Genomic DNA, 27,893 nt, shown 5'->3' with positions numbered 1-27,893 from the left:
ACCAAAACAGTGAGTGTGGGTGGAGAATGTGTGTTTTTTAAATATCCAGTGGTATTCGGTAAAAAACAAATCTATCACATCCTGATTTACTGCCAGCTTGAAAGGCAAATAACTGTTGTTTTAATTTGTGGTAAGCAGCGGCGACCTGTGCAGTTGGTTGTAGTACAAATGTGCTTAAGTGTTGCGTATTGCATTCCCCTTGAGAACCTTTTGATTAAAATTGCTGGCAATATGTGTCATAAATACCAAAAGAGCAATAGACAAGGTATTGACTCAGAGATGAGCCTGAGGAAGAAACATTAGCCCAGACGTGCTTTTTCCATGAAAGTGTGGTCAGAAACATCCAGTCCTTGAGAACAAGTACTTGAAATTCCTCCAAACTCTGAGATCTTTGACGTACATATAGTGAAGACACATGGTTGCCCGTCATCGCTGGCTGAGGAATCAGTCTGGTACTGTTGGTTTGTTGCTTAAGAGCCTCCCTTGTCACTTCATTGTGTCTCCGGTGGAGTTGAAATGTTTCACCAAAGTGCAATATCACTTCGCTGATCGCACATTTAATGCTCCACTGCTCTACAGATTAAAGTCTGTGTCTTAAGCGTTGTATCAGAGGGCACTTTGTATCATGATTTGTCATGTGTTATTCATTACTTGTCAGGTTTTTTTTAACCTTTGGTTGTTTTGTTTGCATTGTGACAGCCGCTATTATTGTTCCTTATGAGTCATATTTAGTTTTATTCTATTTTTTTTTTTTTTTGTTTAATTCTCTAAGTCTGCTTCTGTTTTCCGTTTGAAAAACTTCCCCTTTTTCCAGTGGCATCTTTTTATGCATACATGGAAATACAGCTGCTCGGTCCTCAAAGAGTCTGTCCCGGTGCTTTATGTTGTATAACTTGCGGTAAATTTCCGATGCGCCACTGTAAGCTTGTATAGCAGACCTGAGTGACCTCCTTTGTCTGAGTGTGGGCGTATTCACAAGTTTAGTTTCATTTACAAATCCTTCCCTGAGGACTGCTTCTCACCTGCACAGATAGAGCTCTTCTCTCTCACAACTTTACAGTGTGTTTAGTTAAAAAAAAAGCCCTTACATTTACTGAACCTTCAGCATGTAACTCATCAGGGAGTTACTTATTGAACTAATTGACCTAGAGGATCTCTCTTTGGAGAATTCCCATTGATTGTAAGCTCTGGAACATAACTCCACTCGTCAATATCTCTGCGCTGCTGAACTGACTTGAGTGGTTATGCTATATTTGCTCTAAAGATCCGCATGTGCTTGGAGGTTCATCAACAGGATGTTACATAATTTTATTTTGGTTTGCTGTGCTTCTGTGGTTTTGTTTGTTTGTTTTCTTTGGGGTTTTTTATCAAAAATTCTGTCCATAAATATCGTTAATTATAATTTCAAAATTACATTTTGCCATATTCTATCCAGGGGGACATACTGTACTGTACAGGCAAGGCCTTGTATTGCAACATGAATGTTACCTTTGGCTGCGGGCTATTCTGATAATTGCTGAGTGGGTGTCAGGCCTTTAGTGAATTTGCAACCAAGTAAGACAACAAAATATGTCAAAACATGTTCTTCTGGTGCTTGTTCTTGAAATACCACACTCATCCTCGCTCTCCTCTTTGTTTGAACTTGAACCCCATTAGCTGAAGTTAGATGTAGTCGAAGTTCAACTGTAGAATTAAGGATGTGCGCAGAGGCATGAGTGGGAGTCTGGTTTCATGAAAGCGTAGATGGGGCATTCTTCCCCAATTGCAGTTTGTCTGGGGGATAAAAACTCTCATATGTTCCTCTTTCAAATGTGATGAGTCAGAACAGTCATCACTTCAGGAGGGAAATTATCATTTAACTTGTCTACAGTTGAAAAAAAATGTTATTTATCGAGCTGAATAAGGTTATCATAGTTAACCTGAAACTGGGTGTAAAATACACTGAAATAAAAAGAAACAATAGGTGACTGTTGGTCATGAATGCTCCTCTAACAAATCCCTGCATTGTAATAATTAAAAGGATTAACACTAAAGCAAAAAATCAAACATTTATAGCACTTAAAAGTGAACTGAACAAGAAAATCCACAGATAAGTGTTTAGTTTGTCATTTGAAACTTTGTAGCATTTCTGAACAGTTTTTACTAATGATTTATTTCAGCTTGACCTTTGTAAATGTCAATAAAATGAATGATCAACATTTATAGCATCCTCGTTGTATATTTGCATAATAAGATTACAAGGATGATTGTAAATTAACGTAAGTCTACCACACTGTGTAGTTCCCCGAGGCAGTTACAGTGGTGCTAACAACATGTTGTATAAGGAGTTTTTGGTCATTAAGAAAAACAGTAGATTCAACTTTTGACTTGAAAATAGCTTCAGAGAAAAAATGCAAGGGGTGTCATGAGAAATGTAGCTTTAATATTGAAAAAATGAAGTGGTGACATTGTGTCAGTATGCATGTTATAATCTTCTTACTATAATACATGAAATCTGTTTGTTTGTTTACCTTGCGCACAATGAGGAGTTGAGCAACCAAAATTGGCACACAGGAACATCTTCGGCCCCTGGAGGTTCTTATCTATATCAGATAATATCATGTCATCATGTTGCCTAGCAACTACCTACAAATGGGCTAAAATGACCCATTTGAAGCTTTATGCAACTGTAACACCTCAGAAAAGCAGTCTATCATTCTTTTTTCATGACGGTAACATCTCAATTATTCCCACAAAAACTTTCATAATGCAGGATCTATTATGTCGTCATCTTGCCTAGCAACCACCTAACAATGGAATAATGTCACAGGCTAAACAATACAATAACATGGAAATGTACTAGTGTTAGAAAACAAAGGCATGAGTAACTCCCACTCTTTCTGTATGACTGCACATTTATGGTAATACAATCAAGATTCTCATTAAAGAATAACCTTTATTTATGGGATTAGATGCTTTCTGCCACCTTTGTGTACTTTTCTAGCCTAATCAAACTGTATTGTATTTTTTACCATGATAATAGCAACTTTTTGCAGTTGTCGAGGACTTTCAGTCAAAATTGTTGTTATCCATGTGAACCTTTAACAACATCTTTAAAAATTTCCTCTGTTTAGCTGTTTTGTCTTGTTTCATCTGTGCCAAAGTGGTGAACTGATCTTTCAGCTGACCAAAATTGCCATTCTTTTAACCGATATTGCTGGTGTGGCTAAAATTAGGAAACCGCTGCACACATCTGTAGTTGTGAGTGATTATTTCTGTCATAAGTGTTACTCCAAAGTGCCAAATGAAAGGATGAGTTGGCCACTAATCCTGTAAAGCACATCAAAGTGTTTTTCTATCCTCTAAGCCTTTAATTTCAGTTTGCCAAACAAATACAAAAACAGGCACAGCACAATTATTTGGCCCATGCAGCCCATCAGCGTGATCATTTGTCCAACTACTTTAAAGAGGATCTGTGAAGCCACCCTCCTGTTCATTAAGTGAGCATGCAGATATTGCACTTTTTCAGTCAGCTTTGTGAGCTTTATCAACTGAGACATCCATCACTTGAATTCTCCAGTTGGCTTGATATGTCTCTCTACTCACAGCAGCCTCTCAATCAATCAGTCCATTTTGTTGTGGTTCCCTGTGGCTCGCCTCTGTTGATGCATAGAACCGTCAGAACCCTTCCTGAGCTGTCTCTAATGAGTTTTTCATTATCATTGACATCAGCTGAATAGCAATGAAACAGAGGTGCCAGGGCTGTGTCTAATTGAATCTGAGGGGGTAGAAATTATTAGACAAAGCAATGTTTTAAAGCTGTTAAAAGCATTCAGCTGCATCCTGAGATCAAGTGTTCATCCTGTGCTTCTCTGTGCTGAAGTCATTGTGACTTTCGTGGCTCATGATAGGAATAACCCTTATCCATATATATGAATTTAGTCACTATTTTTTTGTTTTACTATAACACCAGTGTCTGGTGATGGTGTATGTGTGTGTCTGCATGTGTTAGCAGTATGCCTTAGGGCTTTATGGGGGACTAGGAAAGAGTCCTCTGGTCACTTCAGTGCATGTCTCCCAAATAAGCAGAAAGCCACAAAGTAAGAAATTATTAACTTAAGGGGAAGCTTGGTCAGCATCCATTTTTGGTGTATGATTATAAGGTCCATATTTGGCTTGCAGAGGGGAAGTATCAAGTGTGCTTAAATGATCTCGTTCTTTTCTAGTACATTGACAAAAACACTTAATGCCCACAGAGTGTTAAAAATACCACGTCTCCCAGGGTGCTGTAAAATCATCGTCTTGTGATGTTGGCTTTGTTTTTCTACAGACTATAAATGTCTGTGTTTCCATTCGACAAAATCGATCTGCACAGAGTCAGTCCACGTTTTTTTTTCTTTGTGTTATTCTAAAGCTGATGACTCCTCCCTTACGCAACTCTGCCACGAGGAGAGCAGATCAGTGCTTCTTCTGCAGCACAGAAAAATTGCCTTTACTTGACCTTGTGTGCTTGTTTCTGTATATTTACAAAAGTACATGAATGCACCATTTAACCCCTATCTGCAGCATCTGCCTGGCTGGTTTAAATGTGTTCTGTTTGGGCCTCTGTCAATAAGTCACTGAATTCAGATTCACTCGCTGCCCTGCTGCAGAGTGTTATGCAGCAGCGTTTTGCAGTAATTGCAGCTTTTTCTTACGCAGCAGTATTTGACTTGATGAAAAATGTAAACAGACAGGCAGGTTATGTAACTCAGTGTATGGTGTCAGCGAGGTTAGTGATTGGACTAAAAACAGAACCACACTGAGTGTGTGACCTTACTCGGACCTGCGATGTTTGTTTAAATCTAATGTCACATGTTGGAGGATAAATCTGGATTCAAACCTGCAAGCAGTCATAATAACTCCTCTTGTATTTGTTCTCTATGAGATATGTTTTCTTAGTCATCTCAAGCTTTCATTTTCTTTTTTACTTTATATTTATGGCTTGTGTTACTTACATAAAGCCTAAGCATCACAATTTGGCTGAGACGAAACATACTGTGATATTTTATGGCTTATGTCTATGTCCCTTCAAAATTAAACATAAGTAAATACAATAAGATGTGTTATTTTTCAGTATTAATGAGTAATTGGCCGAATAAAAGGAGCCAGATAAGCACCAAAGTGGATAAACAGTGGAGGGAGGAACACACCCAGCGCTTTCTAAGTAAAGATTACAGCGTTGAAAACTTGTTTTTTTAGTGCCAAAGAGATGACAAATGCACAACAAATGTCCTTGGAATTTTCCCTGTGCTGTTTCTCCGCAGCGTAGCGGTTGTGAAAATAACAACATGAAGTGATGGGTTGCTGAGTCGTGATCATTTTACCCTTTTAATGACTGCCTCTTAGTTTTATTCAGCTCTGGTGTTATTGTAACATTCTCTTGATGGGAATTTGATCCGACAAAAATAATCACAGAGTCCTTTTGGCAGAGAACAACCTTGGATGTGATTTAATTGTCATTGCAGATGGAAAGAAAGAATGTCGACGCTGAGAAATACATGACTGAACTTAGATTATTTGAAGTTTTTCTTTCCCTCTCCTTTGAGCTTATCTCTGTTTGTGTTGCTGCGAGGAGGCAAGTCACTCTGCCAAAAAGTTACATTACAATTGCGGGTTGACATAAACGTGGGTGTACAAAGGACTTGGAGGGCTTAGATACTTTATTGTGTGTGTAATGTGAACTGAGCAATTATATCTGCCAGCCTTTCAAACAAAGAGCTCCTATCATGCAGGTTCATGTGTTTTTAATTAACAGCGTTGAGCTTTAAGACATGAGAAGACTAACCAGAGGGAAACCAAAAATAGAGTCATGATTATCAGTTCATCTGATGTGCTGTAGTACAGTGTAATTATTTATGTTGCTTAGAATCGGGGGGGGGGCAAGACAAAGCATTTTTATGTTATATATGTTGCGGTTAGAAAAAAATACAAGCTATGTTTGTCTAGCATCTGTGTGAAATATTTCTCTTAGCACAAACTGACTGTTTCAAATTTCTTCCCTTTTGTGGGTTTCTCGGTTAACCAGCATCTGTCATTTTCATTATTATTCTAACTGCCTGACTGTTATGACGCCCTCATCTGTAATCTTAAAAATACATCTGTCTGAATTTAAAATGGAGTTTCTCTTTTAGGCTGGGAGTGAACTTGAGGATCGTGTTTACTAGCACATTGGAGCAATTTGGCAGGCTGCAACCCCATTCAGCACAATGTTGCACTAATCCAGTTTAAAAATAATTAGCTACAGGCTAGCAGGCCTGTGAAATTCCTTTCCCCTGATTGTAAATGTTCCTGTCATACCCTCCCTCTAAGTTCCCAGGCAAGAAATACATATTTGGGTTTAAAAGGCGTTTTCTTTTTAAGTCTTTTTTTTTTTTTTTATTCTTCCTGTAAAACAAAGTATATTATTATGAAAGAATTAGATGTTGGCAACAAAGAGCTGAAAGTATTCAGTGATTTTAAAAAGCAAATTTCCATCTAAATGGATAAATCTAATTGTCATTGTTCCCTTTCCGTCAGCTCCCAACCTGAAGGGGCGACCTCGGAAGAAGAAGCTGTCCTTCTCTCAGAGGAGAGACTCCCAGAGTCAGGCTCAGGGTCAGGGGTCATCAGGGTCAAACCAGGGTTCGACAGCAGTGACAGCACAGGAACCCTCTAGTCCAGAGGGCAAAATTACAACCAAGGTAAGATGAGTTACATTCCCTCAGGGAGTATTTACATGTTAAAACTGGGACATGGGCTAAAAGCAAATATTTCTTAAAATAAAATGGAGAAGTGTTGCCATAAAAACAGCTGCGATATCACGGTAACAAGCGTCCACTAGAGGATGCCTCATCAGTGTCACTGTACATGCATGCGTGAATGCTCCAGAGATAACCCTATAGATTAAAAAAAAACAAAAAACACAGACTAGAACTGCTTTGGCAGCTTTGGCTCAGATTCTGAGTTATGTTGTCCTATAATTACGGGGTTCAGGGTTTGATCCCTGGATTCTTCAAATTGGCCTGGAGGAAGCAGTCTTGCACACTGTTATGGTTAGGCTTAGTAAGACAGTAATTTATCAGTTTTAGTTAAAATTGTGGGGAAGCTGTTTGCTGTTGCCTGCAGAGCGTCCTTCACATGACTCTGAGCGGACTCGGTGCTCTGAGAGGAACTGCTCTGCCACTTCACATTTCTGCACTTTATTGGAGAAAAAACACCTTTTTCATGCCAAGGCAAATCAAAAAATTGACACTGACATGGTATCCTCCAGTCAGCAGGTCTATTACACGCATTGCCTGTACGGTATACATACACCATATATTACATTTCCTTAGAACATATAGCCATGTAAGCTAGTCTACAAGGTTACACTTACATAAATATTTGTAAAAGACATATTATAAGGATATTATACAACAAATAGTAACTTTAAAGTCCACTAGCTTTATGTTAAGATCACAGCTTTTGTTGCTAACCAGCTGCTTTCCACGTTGTCCTTGAATCTTAAGTTACAGAATAAACTTTACTTTCCTACACAATGACCAACACAACAACAGTGTAGTTTATTCGGGACGTGTAAAAAGCAACACGATTGCGAAGGCCACGTGCTACAAAAAGGGATGTCACAAATCAACACAAATGAAGCAAGGACGACTGGGGAATGAAGACTGTTTAAAAATTATTATTTTTATTATGACAGCATTTGCTGATTATACTTCTATAATTGACTTCTTCCTAAATCTAATGTGATTTCACCTGATTAACTTATCACTGATAGATTATGATATTATGATAGGATCTTTTGTTGAGAGGTACTTTTTTGTCTGTGTCACTTTCCTCATAATAGCCTCTTACCAGGTACAGTGTAATCTTAAATTGGGTTATTAACGGGTTATTTCATATTTTAATCTAAGAACAGTTTCCACCAATGAGAAGCACTCAACTCATTCTGAAATCATGTTAGTCGATGGAGGAAACTGGAAACAAGAAATAATCATCAAGCCCCATTACTAGGTCTTGTCATGTTTTCTTTATTTAAAACATCTTTTTAGTGGTATCACTTTCTATTGATATTTAGATTTTGTACCTCTGTCCTCGTTTATTGTCTGACATTAGTCGTAATATTCCTGTGAGGGAAATATCTTTGGTAAAAGCTCTTCCACAGTCATTCCTATGACCTTGGACAGTTAAATCAATATAAGCAATTCTTTCTCAAAGCTGGAGTCAAACCTATCTGTGCCTAATCTGTTATGACCAGAAGAGCTGCTTCATTGATAATCAATGGGAGTTTTCCTCTGTGGCCATCAGGAATATTTACTTGTGCTTAAAACCTAACAAAAGTCATACAAACTGTCTGACATCATTTGAATAACACTCTGTTAAGGGTTTAATTTTCCGCTAAATACATCCGCTGAGTCTGTATGCTCTCTCTTTGCAGGTCAAACCCAACTGTAAAACGGTACCCAACGGAAAAATAACCGCACCGGCCAAACAAAAGGCCATTGGCCTCAGTAAGAAATCTTTATCCGAGGAGAAGGACAGAGGAAAGGAAAAGGAGAGAGAGGAGAGAAGCGAGAAAGAGGACAATAAAGAGGAGGATACATCAGAGGAGAGCCGAGCGGAGGAGCAGGCTTTCTTAGTAGACCTCTACAAGTACATGAAAGAAAGAGACACGCCCATAGAGAGGATCCCCTTCCTCGGCTTCAAACAGAGTGAGTAGGGCAACTTTTTCTCTTATTCCCTCACTGCCGTTGTTGAAGCAATGGAGCACTCGAATCGATAGTAAAAAATTTGTGTGGATACATTTTTACAGGAGTTATTTTGAAAATTTAGGTCGTAACATCGACTGAGGCTGAGAGGAGATTAAAACAAATTTGGAGTAAAAGACACCTGTAGGAACAAGCAATAAAAAAAAAAGCCCCCAAACCTCCTCAGAATTTCCCTGCACAGAAAAAAGAAAGCACATTATTATTTGAACCCTAAAATATTGTGTGCTTGGAGAAAAGAAACACAAGTATATGTATCAGAGTGAAAGTGCACTATGTAAGTCACACATGTCGGTGTAACGGGCAGGGGAAAACCTTGCGTGGACTCTAATCGGCATCTCTAACCACATGTTATATATGCAGAGCCCCTGTTGTGATCAAAGGAGAAACAAGTAGCTGGTTTTTAGTCAATGGTGGACTTTCTCCTATTCATCTAGAGTGTGAGAGTTTCATGTGCTCCCATATGTGATGGGCGTTATGTTTAAGGCCCCAGAATTTAAACTGCAGCCAAAATGCTAAAAAACTAACTCAGTGTGTAGTAATAATAAACTAAAGGATTAATATTCTATGTTGAGAAAAATCCCATCTAGCAGTTAGTAAAAGACTCAGGAGACTTCCTGTCAGAGCACATTTTGCCTGGCTTTTATATAAAGAGAGAATATCTTCTCTCACTTGTCAAAGGGGTTTCCTGTGAAGGCCAAGAACGTCCTCTACCAGTGTTAAAAGAACATCACATGTATGGGAAACACGTCGGCCCAAGATGAAAGATTTCTAATATAGGTCGGATGCTTAGCTTGCATTTGGTGTGAACAGGACAGAGAAGAAGAAGAAAAAACGCGCACCTAAGCATCAAAAAGGGCACACTGTGGTCTCTGGAAAGTGAAAAAGTGTGTTTGCTTTATGTGTTTGATGTCGAGGCAAGATGCATGAGAATGCGGGCTCTCTTCACAAACTGTGGTTTTCAGATTTAGTTCATGCTCAGTCTTTATTCAAGGAGGGACATAACATTTGCATTCATGTCAGAGGAACCAAGGAGAATTTAGCCATTCAGATCAGAATGTAGCACGACAACTCCAGCAAATTAACGAGAGACAGGGAGAGGGGAGACATGCCTATTGAATGTAACAGTGACAGTTTATAGCGTAGTAAAACTCATTACTCTAAACTATTACACGAAGGTAAGCTGTGGTCGACTCGACTGTGCTAACCTCACTGCGGTATTTTGACAGTCCTGTCATCTTGACTGCCGACATGTTGTTGCTTAAATAGGTCATTGTGGTTGCGGGAGATATAAAGAGGGAGCGAGGAATACGTAGAGAGTCGGAGGGAGAATTGCATACCCAACTCGCTTTACTTTTAGCTGGCATTTCTCAGTTTGAGCTCAGAATAAAGTCGAGGTCCACGCGCCAACTGTTTTACATACAGTACATGCTTTGAATCTCAAAACCAGACACATCATAAGCAAGGCCCTCATTAAATGGTGAAATCATGCTGTTTAAACTTCGTCCTTGGCAGCGAGCGCACATCAGCACATGTAAAGAGGAGGAAAAAAGGAAAACACATAATTAATACAACAAACCCTTAGATGTAATCAGACGCCGTTTTCATAGTCTTCTCTTTAAACTTGCTACAAATGCATTAAAAGATCAGAGCTCACTTTCCTGAAATGGAAATCCAAATTATGTTATTTCAGTTGCATTTGAGTAATAATCTTTTATGAAGTTCTCCAGAGTTTAACAAAGCAACAGATGGTTGATTGATTTACCAGACTTACCCATGCTTTGTTGGCTGGATCACTAAAATATCCATTTGACTCACCTCCAAAAAAACCCTATCTGAGCCTGAACGAAGACTATTTCTGCGTATTCCACCTCATCTTCTAGCCTTGGAGTCTTACCTTTAACACCATAATAGTGAAGCTTTACAGTCTGGCTGCGAGATAAGACCGCTAACCACTGAAATTCAGTCGGTCTGCTTTTACCTCGAATGACTCATAATCTATTTTAAACAGAGAAATGCTAATATTGCTGGTTTAGCTCAGCACCCACTTGTTTTCCTGCCTCACTCTCATGCGGAATTCATGTTTCACTTCAAGGTTTGTATGAATTAAACATCTTAGAGCTCAGGTGCTCATCTGAGACCAGCCGGCCTCATATTCAGTTTTCTGTCAAGATAAGCACAAGATGTCTTTACATTTTAGAGGCTCAAGATATTCTTATCTTTGCTGGAAGGTGGAAAGGAACAATTTCTCTGTTTAATCTAGAGATCAACATGTTGTTTAGTGTTCTACTTACAGCTAATCAGTGATTCATTTGTGAAACTATGAAAAAGTCACAGAATCCCAGCGTGCAAGGTGACATCCAATGAACTGGAGGTTCTTTTCTCCCTGCTGATGTATTTAGTAAAATGAAAAGAAAAAGAAAGTCTTCACATTTCAAGAGTTGGAGCCAGATAATTTCATCCATCGGTCCATTTTCTTAAACACCTATCCCAGCTGTCATAGGGTGAACATCAGTGTACACCCTGGACAGAGAACCAGTCTATCACAGGGCTGATGCAGCCAATTTAGAATCACCAGTTAACCTAATATGCATATTTTTGGCCTGTGGGAGGAAGCCAGAGTACCCAAATAATACAATTTTTGAATTTTTAAAATGATTGTTTGTGAAACTACCCACTGATTATTGCTGTCCCTAAACTTAATGTTCCAGCTGTAGTATGCGCTCTTTTTATTCCTAATTTGCATTGCTCAGTCATTTTAAAAGCTACGAGAGCACTAGCATTTGAATTGCAGAAAACAGCTACCAAGTGTGGCTGCAGTTTATTCCAGTGAGTTGTCGTCCTTCTATTTTTGTTTTGGGGTTTTTTTTTGTTGACTTTGCTGTACAGTTGCTGCCATTTAAGTTGCATGGCTGCAGTAGAGATTGTAGAAAGATAATTTTGAGATTGTGATAGTGGATGTAGGAGGAATAAAACAAGAGTAGAAGTAGTTACACTGTATGTTGTGAATGCCCTTGATCTCCAAGATTAACTGTTAAGTGTGAGTGTGTGCCTCTGTGTGAAATTTTTTTGTGTGTGCTTCAGTGCTCGGGCATCAGCATGTGATTGTGAACATCAGTTCCAATTTGTCTCCTTCTTCCAGCCTTGTTGTCTAATTGCCATGCCATCGGTGTGTCATTGAGGCTGCATTGTGTTCCTGTTTTGTCATCCTTATCTCAGTGATAATTGCCCCTGCCAAATAGAGGGGAATTAAGAAAAGAAATTGCTAATGACAAGACATCTAAGAAAAGGCATGTTCTCTCATTTCCTTTATGTGTCCTGTTCCCTCCCAGTCCCGTGTGCTATTGTAATAATTACAGTCGATGCACAACAAGCTAGTTAAATAGACCGTCTTTCTGTTTCTACAGTCAGAAAGCACAATACGCCAGCGTGCTCAGTTCAAACAGAAAAACCTACCCAGCTCCCTTTGTTATTCCACCCGTGCATTGACAACGGTCACAGAGAGGAGGGAAGGAAAAAATCAATGCTGTCAAATGCGGAGATAGGAAAATGTCATTTTGACAAATGCAAGGCTTTGTGTACGCACAGATTGAATTTTGATGGATTTCTCCCCAGGCGAGGCCTCCTTTTCTTATTTATAGGCCTTCATATAAAAATGTTAAACAATGATGTTACAGAAAGCAAATACAAATGTCATTGGCACAAAAGTCTCCCAATGAACTCGTGGTTCTTTGTTTGTGGTGAAATATTTTCTTTCAAAGACAGACAGCCATTTGAAGCCTTTCTGAAAGCTTACACGGCTATTTTTAGGAAAATGTTACACAAGACTTGTATTTTGATATGGGCTGTCATGGGGTATTTGCATGGGAAAATCAATGCAAATGAATTTGCATTAGTTCAAACAGAAGTTTGAGCATATTGCCAAGTGTTTGATGCTTTTAATGGTGTTTCATTCATACCTGCAGGCGGCAGCTGAGGGTTAACACATCTCTTTGTCAGGATAAAGCATATGCTGTATTCTATCACATAGTCATGATTGTATAAGTGCTCAGTATTCATTTGCATCCTTTTAGCTGAAGTGCAGAATTGTTTTGTGTGAAATTATGATGAAAAGCTGTTTTCACTTTTCCAGGCAAAGAATATGTAATTACTACTCTCTTCAGTGTGTCTCATTAGTTTATAGTTTAATCCGTGCATTCGCTCATTTATATGTGCATTATATGGTTTAACGCTAAACATGTATTTGGCCGTACTGATGCTTTCTGTAGGCTTTTAGACTTTACCTAAAATAAAATGTCATCAGCTTTTAAACATGTTGATTTGTCAGTGCTAACAATCCATTTATGTAATAAATACAATTATAGCGCCCAGAACTACTTTTAATCTAAACAAATGACTTCAGCGTGTAAACATACCTTTTAGTCATAACACTTGTTTTGTTATGGCAGCTTTTAAATAAAAGTTTGATATTCATCGCCTTCTCTCTTGTGTAATGACTGCACATGACGTTATGTGTTTCAGCTCAGGTCCTTTCCCAGAGTTCCTAACTCCCTTGTTTGTCTTCTCCCACAGTCAACCTTTGGACTATGTTTCAAGCTGCTCAGAAACTCGGAGGATATGAGTTGGTAAGTATTCACACATGTGGCAATATAGTCCTGCTTTTCCATGAAGTTCCCTCCCCACCCTCTTTCTGTTTCTCCTCCAAAAATCCACACTTGCTCTTTTTTTTCTTCTAAATTGTCTCTTCCACTAATGCTGTCCTCCAACCTGTCTTCCTTCTTTCCTCCCTGCCTTTTATTTCTCTGCCCTCCTTTTACCCCTTGAGCTCAGTCACTGTTTTCCCAAGAAGAAAGTTTCGCTCAGAGCCACTTTTAGCAGAAATGATGCTGTTGTTTCAAAACCCCCTTGGAGTGGAAAACACATGTTCCTCTGTTCTAAACTGGTCAAAAGGAAATTGGTTAAATCACTCATTTTTTCCCATTTGGAGATGAAGTGAAATGCACATACATACCCACGTGTGAGCAAGTACTATATGCGAGTTCACACACAGCCAGAGTGAGTCAGAAATGAGGGTGTATGAGGCATTTAACTTGGCAGCCTTACCTGCCTTTTATTCACTCACTATTCATGTGCGACGTATTTTCAAAGTGAAGTCAATGTTTGATATTAAGTCTTCAAGTCGATTGCTTATGCCTGTTTCTAAATATGCTAGCTGTGTCGTCCAAACAGACAACTAAACTAAACAGGATACAGCTCATATAATTGGGGCTCATATCCTTTTAAAACGCTCATATCTGCAGCTGATTATCTCACGTTTCATGTTGTGGCTTTGTTGGCTCTGTGGCAGCCGTCATTCTTTTGTGTTTTGTGTTGTAGCTCATCCGTTATTCCCATCTGTTGTGGAATAAGGAGTTGTAGCAGGAACAACTGACTGCATGATGTTAACAGAGCTTATTATGTTAGAGAATTGAGTGTTGAGGATTCAATAACTGGAACATGATGACTCATCAGCTCCCCAAGACCTTGAAATGATGTCAACCACTTATGTCTTTTATTATTTTTTGGTGTTTTTCTTTCTCTTGGTCTTATTTTTATCTCTTTTTTTGTCTCTATTTCTTTTGTCTTTTTGTCTGATCACTCTGTATTCTCACCCATTGCTCCAGATCACAGTCCGCAGACAGTGGAAACATGTATATGATGAATTGGGCGGCAACCCCAGCAGCACAAGTGCCGCCACATGTACACGGAGACACTACGAGAGGTGAGTTATTATGTCGGGCAGTTATATATGACACATTGTTATGCATGCACATGTGAACAGTCTGCATCGCCTGAAGTGGGTAAACTCCTTCACAGCTGCATCAAATGTACTTTCACAATGCTTTATTTGTAACATCGGAACACAGCAGGACACATATTGATCTTATTTACGGAAAGTCAATGTACACATGAAGAGCAACAGTGGGATGCCGACTGTTTTAGCATGTAGCTGTAATTGTATTTAGAAATGTCTTCCTTATCCTATGGACCTAAATCAATTCATAATGACATGAGATTCGGTTATTTTCCTTGCCTCAATTGATCAGTTGTGTGGCACAGTGAAACCAATTGTGCTGTAATCTGTTCCAATTCCGCTCTACAAACAAACCAAAGAGGATTAAGGAGTTCAAAATAACAGCAAAGTTTTTAATTATTAGCTGACCTATATGAATACGCATGCAGTCTCTCCATTTTCCACTATATATGCATTACAAGCACAGAAAGCTGCGGGATAAAATGAAAACACCAGTTTAATATATTCATTTAATCGTTCAGCCTGATACTGCAGCATTTTCAACCTCCACATTATAATCACTCAGATGGTATTACAAAACCTAAGCAAGCATATGGATATGATCCTAAGGGAGCTGTGTGGTTATTAATGCAGGGCTGCTAGCACACACTCACAAACACACACAAACACACACACACACATGCAAACATACACACACGGCCACTTTCCCAAGGTTAAACAAATGCCAAATACGATCTTCCCAGCAAGAGATAACCAGTCGCTCATGAAGCAGGTCATTCCTCCGGGCCTGTGACCCTCTCCACATCCCTCCGGCTGCTGCAGGTTTATGCATCAGCACAGTTCAGGCACACACACACACACCTATCCGTAATACAGCAATATGCCAGCAGTGCCATATGAGGGAGCCAGGCACCTTCATATTGTGTCAAGATTGCATGCTGTAAGCGAATTCACGAGCACAGGCAGTGGCGGCCAGGGCAGTTTTTCCAGGAAATTTGCAACACCATATTTGTGAGAGTATATTATTTTAGGTGTTGAATTTGTTGACAAGCTGACAATGCGCCTCTAAATGTTCAGCTGCAAGTGCCTCCAGTGTTTATGCTGCATTCCCAGTTGTTTCTCCGAACTTCAAATAAGAACCTGCTGCAAACTGGATGCTCTTATTTCTACTAATAATAGACGTGACTATCAATTCATGGCTTCAAATATGATACTGGGGAAAAAAGAAGTCTTTGCTTTTTTTTGTTGTTGTTGCAAAACTCAGAATCCAAGACGTGTTTCATCCTTATTTTGTGGAGTGCAGCAATTACTTTGAAGTAAAACGCTATATTGTTCATTTGTCTGTAAGGCATAAAATAGGGGTGTAGGACGAATTTGTGGGAAGCGCTGAGGTGTGACTGCTGCTGCGCTGGCCTTTCCCTCTCCAGCCACCGAGAAGCAGCTGAGAGAAAATAATGCTGAATCAATACAAAGCAATAATATCCACACACTGCAGTGAATATCAGTCTGACAGAGAGAAGGTGTAAGAAGGAGGGGTTGGGGGTGACTGTGTGTGTGCGCGTGTGTGTGCATGTGTGTGTGTGTGTGTGTGTGAGAGAGAGAGAGAGAGGGAGAGAGAGAGAGAGAGATATCAGCTGAAGCTGAGCAAGTTTCCATTCAGGGGAATAATTTTAGCTGAGCCTTGGTGTTTGGGCTGCTTGGAGGGCAATTAGCTTCATTGTATTAACTCAGCAAACACGGCCATTCTCTCTGCATGATGAATGAGGCTGTTTGTGGGCTCGCTGAAGTATGTGTTTGTTCCCCAGAGGCGTCTTTGTTTCCACCTTTAATCATTAGTCAACGTGCTACAGAAATATATTTCACAGGGAAGAATGTACAGTGAACAAACTGGAACAACACCTATGTTTTCCTCATCTCTCAGAAGGATCACTTTGATTTGTCTCAGTGGGCCAAAGTAGAGTAGAGCAGGAAATAAAAAGTCTCCAGCTAGTAGGAAAAAAGGAAACAATATTTCAGGACATAATTGCTTTCAATTAAGTGGATATTCTTGGCTGTCTTGGTGTTATTTGGGTTAAAGACTGTGAATATCCACAAGCATTCAGTGCTCGTTTTAAATTATACACATTATCCCTTTACAGCCCTAATGGTAAAATCATATGAAATGGTTTCCTAGGAGATGTTATTGTGAAAGATGGAGCCAGGGGCATAATCACTATATTTATGCTGTCCAGGAGCGGGCGGTAATCACTGGTAGAAATAGAGTTACATAGCTGGAATTGAACAGGAGATAACCTCAGCTAATTGTCATTTTCAAAGTTACTGTTGTTTAGGCACAGAGCGCCCTTCATTAGTGCGCAAGGAAAAATCAATGTAGAAATGTCCAAGCCAAGGTCTGCCGCTGCAGCTACGGGGAAGCTTTAATGATATTTATTTAAACCGTTTCCCGAGATTAGCTGTCAGGGCCCAGCGCTCTGAATTAAAAATGAGGTCATGAAAAAGATGGCATCAATAACCTTGAAATAGACTGCCTTTTGCTTCTGTGCTGTGCCATTTTCTCCCTCCTCTCTCTCTCTTTCACTCTCCCTCTCCCCGTCTCTCTCTCTTCCACTCCCTGCCTTGCACTTCATGCTGTTTCTTTCATTATACAGGTCAGCGCCTTTTAACAGCTCCTACATATTTAATCTTCCAGGTTTCCTACGTGATCTCTTGTAACAGAAACATCACATTCCACCATCTCTGTTCATTTCTGCCTGTTACGGATTTTTAATACCTCACCATGCCTTGGCACTCTAATGTAATTGCACCACGGGGTTGGTATTGGTGTGGGGGGGAGGGGGGTGGGTGGTTTGGAGGGGGAGGTGGGGGGTATCCATGGCAACAGCGAAGCAATTTAGAATAATTTGCTATTTAAAAACTCTGAGGTTTTGGGTAATAGCAGAAAACGCAGATGAGGGGTTTTTGGATTAAATCATTTTGTCTATAAAGTAATGGATGTTTGCCAGATGTACTGTACACGGAGCCTGTGAAATATTCTCTGGCTCAGATCATGCAGATATGTGTTTCTTTTAAGACAGATGCACGACTGTTCCAATTTTAGTCGACTAGATGTTTTATTGATTCAGCCTTTATTCATTCCTCCTGGTATCGATGTTCTTTTGCATTCACTAAAGCTGCTTTCCAGATATAAAAATACATTATTAGGAAACCTTGAGTCAGTCCTTGCTCTGAGAATTACCGTATAATACCACGGGTTTCAAATTTGGGCAAGAGAGAAAGAGACAGGATTGTTTTGTAAATTTTATTCTGAACTCGTCAGCGTCTCGCTCCGCATTGTCCTTGCTGTGTTGCAATACATCAGATGTAGCGCATTATATTTTTACACTGAAACACAGATTTAAGTTGGTCTGTTGTCCTGCAGCAGAGGGTATCATTAGATTGCAGTAAGAAGTGGTGTGGAAAGAGTATCACCTTGTAAACCTGAAAGGAGCAGGATGAGACGTTGATAGAATTTAATAAAGAAGTAAAAATGGTTGACTATTTTAGTTTTAAAAAAAAGAAAGAAAGTAAAAAAACAGGAGAGAGATAGGACAGTTGCAATATGATAACATAGTATTTACTCTCAGCATTCCTTAAGACTATAATAATGTCTCAACATGTTGTCTGTATCAGAAGGATGGCCAAAGTCTTTGTATATCCATGACACTTCCACAGAATGTGGACTTGAGCTAGAGTGGGAAGGCAGCCAAAGAGCTGCATGTTCTTTACACTAAAATAGCAGGCAGCTATTTTAACATCTGAGAGCGAGATGGTTTCCCCAAGACAAATGCTTTATTGAGCATTCAGTGATAAAAATCTCTTCTTCTTTCTTTTTTACAGCCATCTAACAAATCACAATATCGGATCATTTCTTTATGTGTCAAATTTAATCAAAAGGTCTGAGGGTTTTTTTCCCCCAGTGGCAGTGAGAAATCACAAATTATGGCACTGATGTGTGACAGGCAATCGACTGTATGAGAATCTATTCAAGTCTACTGAAATTAATAAGTGCTTCAGTGTTGCAAATTAAATTAATGATATTCTTGCTGAGATTTCAGTCCACTTCAGGGCAGCAAGAGGGAACATATTGTGGATATTACGGCGTATTAATACTTTAGTGACTGAAAGACTTGAGTGGTCCTTTATGCAGAATAGTACACATTTATTTTAAACACTTACATGTAGCACTCTTGGCTCACACCTTGTATGGTGAACATTTACTGCAAGCTGCAGCAGCAGCAGCTAATGAGAGCAAACCCCGGGGGAACAGTAGAGGTCATTTTAAATCTGGTATTTTCAGACTTGACAAAGGACTTAAGTTTTTCATACATTCCTGCGCTGCCCTCCTGTTTTAACTGCATGAATGAGGGTCACCTCAAGTGGTTTGGCTTCGAGACAAAAGAGAGGCTTTGAGGCATAAATCCAAAGCAAAGGGACCAGCTACAATGTCTGTTTATCCCTCTGCCGGCATCTTGGCTCTTTCTCTACAGCAGTTATTGTTTTCTCATCGCTGTGATGGTGCTTAATCATTCCACTTACATATGATAAAGATTTGATTTTATCCTTTTCTATTTTATTCTCTTTTCCTCACAGCCTTGTAAAAGTACGTTATTTTTCTTTCCTCCAAATCTTTCTACAGCCCCAGGGGCTTGTCCACCAGCCTTTTTTTTTTCTTTTAACGCATGAAGCAGCTCTTGTGATCTTAACACAACACCAGCAAAAATTAATTTCAAGACGGATGAGAGGGAAATTGTTGAAATGGAACAGCCTGTGGGCTTTTTCCACTTATTTGGTGACTTAGGCATTTCTTGGATTTGAGCACACTGCTTGTTCCTGTAACACAAGACTCGGACAACAGCAGCACATTGCTGGTAAAGTCACCTTGTTTTTGCCAAGTTGTCTTTTTTTGTTGTTGTTGTTTTCAGTAGAAGTGCTTTGTGTGTAAGCCATTATTTCAAAGGCACAGACCTGTTTAGTTGACAGTTTTGTTCTGTTGAATCACAGTGTTGTTGATCCCAGATTCCAAAATCAGTCACATATAATCCATCGTATATATGAAGAAATGTTTTTTTCTGATTAAATACATGAGATAGTTTCTGTCTATTAATATAAATATTTCATCTTCACTGCGTATTTGGATTCCTTGTTAAGGAACATGGAAAACGGCCGCTTAAACAAAAGCCAGGTGATAAATTGGCATGAGAGGAAGTTAAGTATTTATTGACCTCATAAAAATGTTGCCTCTCCTGCCTTGATGAAATTCCTTGCTGGAGTCTTCCAGTGCAGAATACGCCCCCAAGTGGCTCAAATTAATAACTACATCTGGCTTTCTCTCAACTATTTCAGTGGCTGCCAAGCTTAGCCCCTCCCCTGCTTTGAAGGAAATTGCTACTTATAGCAGTATTGTATTATAAGTGCTTATTATATCATACTACACAATCATGATTAAGTTATAGGTGCAGTGTTTGAAATTGCTTTCACACACAGGGGTCTATTAGGATTTTATTTTTAATTTATACTTGCTTTGCCTTGTTTGTTTGTTTTTTACAGAATTAAAAATGGACTCCTGCAGTTTTAATACTTGTTTCCTGGCAGTCAAAGATACAGTAATAGGTGTATAAAATGTACAATCATATTTTGATAGACTGAAATTTTTGGTCAGTAGTTACCGTAAGTGTTACAAAACAAGGCTTTCTAACAATGAATAGAACTTCCTGAGGCTGATTTTTTTTTTTTTTTTTTGGTTTCCCGGACCAACATAACATCTTAAGCTTTCCATGTGTAACTATTTTCAGCTCCAGTAATTTCCCTGGTTCAGCTCTTACATTAACCAGCAACACCACCATCCCCCTAGCCCTTATTGACATTCCATAAAGTTGACCCAGGCCCAGGCAGCCATCTCTTTCCCACAGATCCTGCTGATAGTCAACAGTAGACCCTTGTATATGCAGCAAACATGTCACTTTTCTAGCCCTTGATCTCTAATAGCCTCTAGATATTTTTACATGTCGGTATGTCGATAACAATTTTCAAGACCTTTTGTTTATAACAGTGGAAGATTTACTTCACCTTCCTTTTTTGTGCAATAAGGCCTAATTATAGAAAGACTGAGAAGCACTTCCCTGTTTAACAGGGGAAAATCCACAGCTTCTACTTTAAAGTTATGTTTTCTAGGATTTTTCATTCCTTTATTCAAAATCATTTTTCCTGTTCATTAACATGTCATTATGCCGCTCTTTCTATCCTTCTGTTTCTTTTTCCTTTTGGCCCTTTCCCTCCTCTCTTCTCTTTCACAACCTCTTTGCTCTCCATCTCTCCAATAAGTCACATTTAATAGTACATTTCCTTTCTTGGCCTGGGGCCTGGTGCCAGACCAGCTGTATGAAATGTAGTTTCACCGCTTTCCCTGCCAGCACTTTTGTTCAGAGGAAAAATAACAAAAAATCCCACAGAGCCTCTTGAACTCTCTGAGGCTTTTTTTTTCTTCCTTTTGAAGAGGAGGCGAAACAGCTCTTGATTCATTGTTTGTTTTACCGCCATGTCCCTTAAAAGGAATAGTGCAACCGTCTCTTGTCGTTACACGAGAAGACCTTTTTTTTTTCTTCTCATGACTTAGAAAGTCATGTTTCTGTCTGGCTTTCATGGATTTTTATTGTTTTAAAGAAACTGACAGAGGAGCTGGAAAGATTTTCAGAAGAACTTATTGAAGTTCTTAGTGTCGTAGTTTTTCAGTTGTCTTGGTTTCCTGTTCCACAGCGTTTCTTATTTCTGGTCTAGTGCCAATTTCCATTTTCTTTTCCTAGCAATAAAAGCCTAAAAGTTTCCCTCACTGGTTTCTTCATGCTATTATTTTACACATGGGTGTTGTTATGTTATCCAGATCCTAATGTTCCCATTAGTTATGACATCAGATATGGAAAAGTGACTTGCGACGTATTCAGAGGAGGATTACCAGAAGTCAAAAATAGTCTAATGTTTATTCTACAGATTTTTCCTTGTTACTTAGTATGGACTTAATGAAGTTGAAGCATACGCAGCTATTCAGGATTTCATAACATGTAACAGCTAAAGCATGCTTATACCAGCTGAAATATTTCATTATTATAACCAATTTAAGGGCTTCTATCATTAATAACATTAGTATATTAAATTAGAGATTATGTGCGGTGAGGTTAAAGAATTTGATGTCATTTCTCCAAGATATTTTCCTTTTTTTCATTCCAAATTACATTAACTTTAGAATCCCCTCACACACACACAGACACACACATATTATTTTCTGTTATGGTTAAAGTAATACCAAATGTGATCTGTCTCAGCAGGAGATAACTGGTTATTCACATTCTCTCTGTCTCTCTCACACACACACATGTTCTGGCACCCATTTGAGCCTGGATTTCCCCTAACCTAGTTTAATTACAATAGGATCGTTAATGCTTGCCAGGTATTAAAACAAGGAGGTTTTAAAGCAAGCTATTTGATACACTGCATGCCAGGGGCGAAGCTGCAGCTCAGTTGCCAAACAATGTGGTGTATTGTATTTTACGCTAAACAACCAAGGTGTTTTGCTTTTTAAAAGAAAAAAAAAAAGCTTCCACCTTTTTCCTGTTTAGCAGGAAAAAAAGCTTTTTGTTTATGTGCAATGATCCACAATATATCAGTAACCAAGCCTTGCAAAGTTGACAGGACATAACTTGATCATATCTGCTTTGCCCACATTCTTCCTCAGGCTCCTCCTCCCTTATGAGAGGCATATTAAAGGAGAGCCCGACAAACCCCTCCCCTTGGCCAAACCCAGGAAGCAGGAGACCAGCCAGGAGAAGGCGTCAGGAGCCAAAGCCAAAGGACTAGGGGCCAAGAAATTAAAAAGCCTGAGCAATCCCAAGCTGGGGAGTAAAAAGGATAGAGGGGATACACTGAAAGGCCAAGAACAGTCACAGGTTAGTAGCAAACCTATCCAGCTGCTGGCTCATCAGGATTCCATCTCACTCTCAATTCAATTAAATTTTTATGTTGCTATGCTTTCGCATCAGTCCCTCATCCCCTGTGTTTAATTTGCCAAATAAGAAAGTATGAGTTTCTTTTCTTCTTTGAAAAACTGAAATAACTATCATTTTTCCAAATTGCAGGATGATACGGTGAAAGAAGAGGATCATGACCCTCCCTCAGCCATAAAACAGGAGGTACCTCTGCAAGATGAACCAATTGTAATAGAGGAGGAAGAGTTACACCTTACCCTGAAGAAAGAGGAGTCCCTGGCGGTGGAGCAGCCATTTTCATTCTGCTCCAAAGAGCCAGACTGCAGAGGCCCACATGCTGGTCTACCCCTTTGTACTGGTTCTGGTTCCCAGCCCGAATGGAGGCAAATCAGTGAGGCCCTGCAGTCAAAACTCACCTGTGAACAGCAAAATGAAGGTCATTTCATTCCTAAAAACCCTTACCTGTCTCATCGATGGGATATAGACAAACCTGCTGGACATTTAACCTTGCCTGAGCCCTTCTCCAGGGTCAAAGACCCCATTGAAGGTCATGGTGGGAGAGTGGGGAAGGTGTTGCCGATGTGTAAACAGGCAGACAAACAGTGTATAGACTTAAGCACAGATTCCTTCCCAGAGAAAGAAGACTATGGGGTTATTAAGAAGGAGTCTACCCAGGGCTCCGGACAGACGGCTGCCTACTGCAAAGCAAGCCAAGGGGTCATGTCTCCTTTGGCCAAAAAGAAGCTCCTCTCTCAAGTGTGTGAGTCCAACCCTTTCTCCTTTACACCTCTTTCTCTTCAGCCTCCACCTCCCACAGCTACATCCTCAGTTCCTGTCATATCAGTGTCTGAAGGGGAAAAGGAGAAGAGAAAGAGTGAAGAGGAGGGACTAGGACAAAGGCAAGGTATCCCAGAGGTAGCTCCTATATTCAGGCCATCAGTCATCCAGCATGCCCAGAGCAGCAAGCCTCACCAACAAGCCACAGGTGGCCCATCAGAGAGGAGCACTGCTGGGGAGCTTTCAGAGAGTTACAATTGCCGGACAAGCCATCATCCCCAGCCTCAAGTAAGCGCACCATGGCAGCCCTATCTCCCCCGAGCTCAGGATGCCTTGGAAAACTGTGGGGAGAAGCTACTCCAGGGCCCGGCTTCTCAGCCCCGGAATTACGCAAGTGACTGCTACTCTTCCCCTCACCTCCACAATCTGTATAGGCAAACTGAGAACTGTCTGAGTCAAGAGAGGATTCCTGGTTTTGTTAGTGCAGAGCGGCGAGAGCACTACACAAGGGACCGTGAAGGCAGCCAGGGTTTTGTTTGTGGCACCCTGGAGCAAGAGGGTTTGGCCTACAGATCTCACTTCAGTGACAGGACTCAAACACACGGCGAGAGCAGAGAGGCCGAAGATGAGCCAAGAGACTTCACAGTTTCTAAACAACGCTCTCAGAGGGTTTCCTCTTTCTCTAAGCCTCCCTTCTGTAGTCTCTCATATTCCATCATGCACCAGGGTTTGGATTCTCACCCTAAAGCATGCAGAGTTCCTCCTATGACAATCTCTCCCCCCAAGCAGAACCCAGCAGAGGCATCACAGTTGTTTCCCAGCCCCAAAGCTTCAGGTGAATCCTCCCTCACCAGCCCCAATCGACCCAGTAAAAGAAGTCTAGCAGAGCCCGAGAGCGAAGATGTCCCTGAAAGGAAAGTTCGTGTGGTTACACCAATCCACCCTGCTGGCACAATCCGACGTAGCGATCCAGAAGAGCTGAAACCAGCTGAGCCGGCCCATGCTGTTCACCTCAACAACCATCTTCCTGAGGGACACCCTACAACCACTTTTCCCCCACCTCATGCCGCACCCCTCTATGCTGGCATATACCCGCCTGGCAGCCTGGTTTCACCAGGGGCCCAGGACGGGCTCCAACAGCATCCGGGTCTCCAGTACCTAAAAAGCCAGTCAGCAGTATCTCCTCTTGTGCCCCCTTTATTCCACTCCATGATGCTCCACAGGCAGCTGCTGGCCTCTAGCCCACACCACTTCTACAGGCACCCTGGTGGGGCAGCACTGTATGGGGACCTGTTGCACCATCTATACCCTCTCTCAACCCTCCCACCACCTCAGCTGTCCTCGGTACACCCCAGCACCAGACTGTGAGAAAGAGGAGACATTTATTTCCCACTCTCTTTCTTCATCCTCAGAAACTGTCTCAGCTTTTCTTTGTCTTTGTTTCTCTATCTCGGGGATTGTGGCTCAGTCAAAACAAAACACTGATTATGTAACTTTGGCTGATAACTGACTGATAAATGCATCAGTCAGGTGGACTGAAAATTCCATTTTCTTTATTTTTTTTAAAATTGTTTATGCCTTTGTTTATATACTTTGCACTGTTCTTTATTTGTATCACCACTTACTGTATCTTTTTTGTTGTTGTCGTCGTATTCTTATTTGCACAATGCTCATGTGTATGTGCTCACAAATCAGTTTGCCGCTCTCAGTAACCATGAGTCAGGTTGTTGCTCTGGATGTGTGAAATGTTGAGGGCAACAGAGAAAAGCCATTTGTTTACTACATCTGAGGGCTAAACTTTGTTGCTTAAGAACACTACAAGTAACATGACAACGTAAATCAAATTCTTTATATAACTAGAGGTGCGTTCACAATTGCAAACCATGTTCAGCAGCTGTTTAGCGCATAATTACTCTTTAGGCAGCCAGTGGTGTTGTATCTGTTTACATGTCTCCACGCTGAGCTCTGTTGCCTATTTGTGCCACAGTAAATCCACATGGACTCTTTAGAATAGACATTAACACTCACTGTGGTGCTGCATAACACAAATAGTTTAATCATAACAAAACATTTAGAGGTGCTGTGTATGACAGATGTACTGTAGACTCATTTGTTCCTCAGTTCAGGTTTTTTCTTTTATTAATAATCATGTATTTCAGTTCAAATACAAAATAAGCAGTTTTCATGTTCAGTCTGTTGACAAATTACTTTTTTTGTTAAGCATTGATTAAAAAGTCATTACATTTTTTTTACTTTCTAAACTAAAAGTGATATGACCCCCTAAACCTTTTGTGATGAGTAGACTGTAGCGGTTTGTTTTTGTCTGCAGGACCAGCATAATGAAGCAGCTGTCTGCTGTGGAATGCTCACCACAAAAAAAAAAATCAGCATTTCATCTTTTTGTTCTTGACTTGAAAAGCTTTTTTGTTGGTGAACATATTCTTTTCTTCAGTACGCTGAAAAGACTCCCTGTATGATTTGATAGGAATGTTGTCACTTAGGATATTACTGCTTTGCAAATATCTGTGCCTTTCGCAGTGTTGGATTAGAGTTAGCACTACAGTTGTTAAGGTTTGTCTTCTGTAGCAGGGTAGGAATGTCAATATTACTGTCACTCTTGTCTGAAACGAAGCGCACAGACACCCATGCAAAAACAGTATGGCACACTTGGCTATCAGACACCAGACTTAATGTGTGAGGCACAGAATGGGATGTTTTTAAAATGTAAACAGTTATGCTGTAAACCTAATGGTTAGTATCTGTGCTTAAATTATAAAGTGCCCCTATTGTGCTCATTTACAGGTTCATAACATATTTTGGGGACCTATTTGAGTAAGTTTACACACTTTATTGATGAAAACCTTTTTTCTATACTCTTCCCAACCTCTGAAATGGTCCCCCTACTTATATAAACAGTGATATTGTTAGACAAAGTCGCTGTTATAATTCTAGCAGTTCTAAGCAATGGTTTAATAGCTTGAAAGTTACAGCTATTTTAAATTAGTCTCAGTGGGTTTGTGCTCTTTCTGTTGTCTGACAGCAGAAATAGAAAAATATGTAAATGTGAGCAGCTTTATTGGGAATTTTGCTGTAAAAATACAGTATGTGTAATTGCAGAGTGCAGACAGAAGCAAAGGATGATAATGTTAGCCACACTACCCGTGCTCTGTACCAACAGTAAACACAAGAATTTCCCAATTATTCTACGATATAGCTGTCAAAAATAAAAGTAATTTGGGTTCTGGTTTAGCTCACAAGCGGCCATATTCCACAGTGGCCCTGGGTTCAACTCCGAAGGCAAAAAAGTCCATATCCCCAAAATACTTAAAAAAACTAACAAATAGAAGATGAATCTACTGGTATTCAGTTCTTTAGATGTAACTGAGATATGCAGCATTTTAAAGAAGTTGCAGCTGGTTGACTCTGGATTTAATTCATGCCACTGCTCATTATTCTTTGTCTGAGTGTGCACCAAACTAGCTGCTAAGAAGGCAATATGTCACAGTGTTACATTATGATGTAGACAAGTAAGTAAAGCCTGGACTGGCAAGGCAGTTCAGCAGCAGTGTTTTCTGTGTGAGAGAATAATTTTAAATATACGAAAGAAAAGCTATATAACAGATAAATAAATTAGGTGAAACACATAGGGGCACTTTAAGAAGTTTAAATTTTAAGCACTTACGCTTTAACTTAAGTAAATCTGTTGACCTAGCTTAACTCTGTCAGCCAGTTGATTATACAAGAACCTGCGAGATTTACTGATCCTGACACAGGTCTGGTGTCTGTCACCCGCAGGGCGTGTGTGCTCTATGTGTTTTCTAGCAGTGATGAAAAGGTACCAGACTCCATAAAATATGCCTACCATGCTCCATAGCCTGAGGTGGAAAGACAACACCTGCGCTGGCTTTTACAACCACTATATAATTGCAATCCAGGATAGTCAAAATACACAGTGAACATGTCTGGTGTTTCAAAAGAAGAAGAAAAAAATCTGTAAAACGTCTGTAAAGTTTTACCGAATACTTAGATAAAGACATTCATTTCTGATTAAGTACTGTACATTGCTGTGTGTAGGTAAAACTGGCATTAGTGCTGGCTCCTGTACAGAACATTCATACGGGATCAATTCATGGCAACCCCTCCTTCTCGTCTTATTTTGTGTAAATAGCACTGTAGATAGGACTGCGTGGTTGTTATCATATAAACTGTTATAATCTGTATATAGTATAAAAACAGTATAAAAGTTGGTTACACAATCTAGCCGTGTCCTTGTTTGCTCTGTTTCAAGGTCACCGTGATCACGTTAAATTCAAACACTACAATTTAAGAATTAGGATATTGTTTATTTGTTGTCGTTTCACTTTTTTTTTTCCATGTCGTTTCCATTAATGTGCATCCTGAAAGTGTTTTTGATACAGCAGCCATCTGTTTACCAATCACCCAGCTGGCAGGCAAGACAAAAAAAAAAATACACATTTTGTATTATATGACCTCCTGTATATTTAATTAAAGTATTTTACTATCTATATGTTTCTTCAGTGG

General features: G+C 39.9%; 1 protein-coding gene across 1 annotated transcript in view; it reads left to right on the top strand.

Moving 5' to 3' along the window:
• arid5b (AT-rich interaction domain 5B) overlaps positions 1–27,722 on the top strand; it is a 75,375-nt gene extending 47,653 nt beyond the window's left edge. Inside the window, exons 5-10 of the mRNA XM_005930538.3 lie at positions 6,538–6,701; positions 8,438–8,711; positions 13,338–13,390; positions 14,429–14,526; positions 22,325–22,535; positions 22,725–27,722. Coding sequence (XP_005930600.1) covers positions 6,538–6,701; positions 8,438–8,711; positions 13,338–13,390; positions 14,429–14,526; positions 22,325–22,535; positions 22,725–24,719 — 2,795 coding nt within the window. The 3' untranslated portion in view covers positions 24,720–27,722. The remainder of the gene's footprint in view (positions 1–6,537; positions 6,702–8,437; positions 8,712–13,337; positions 13,391–14,428; positions 14,527–22,324; positions 22,536–22,724) is intronic.
• The last annotated feature ends 171 nt before the right edge of the window (positions 27,723–27,893 follow it).

The sequence above is a fragment of the Haplochromis burtoni genome, unplaced genomic scaffold (assembly GCF_018398535.1).
Source record: "Haplochromis burtoni strain Fernald_Lab_line unplaced genomic scaffold, NCSU_Asbu1 Contig_46, whole genome shotgun sequence".
NCBI lineage: Eukaryota > Metazoa > Chordata > Actinopteri > Cichliformes > Cichlidae > Haplochromis > Haplochromis burtoni.
The sequence above is the reverse complement of the archived record's forward strand: the minus strand, read 5'-3'. Positions and strand labels throughout refer to the sequence as shown.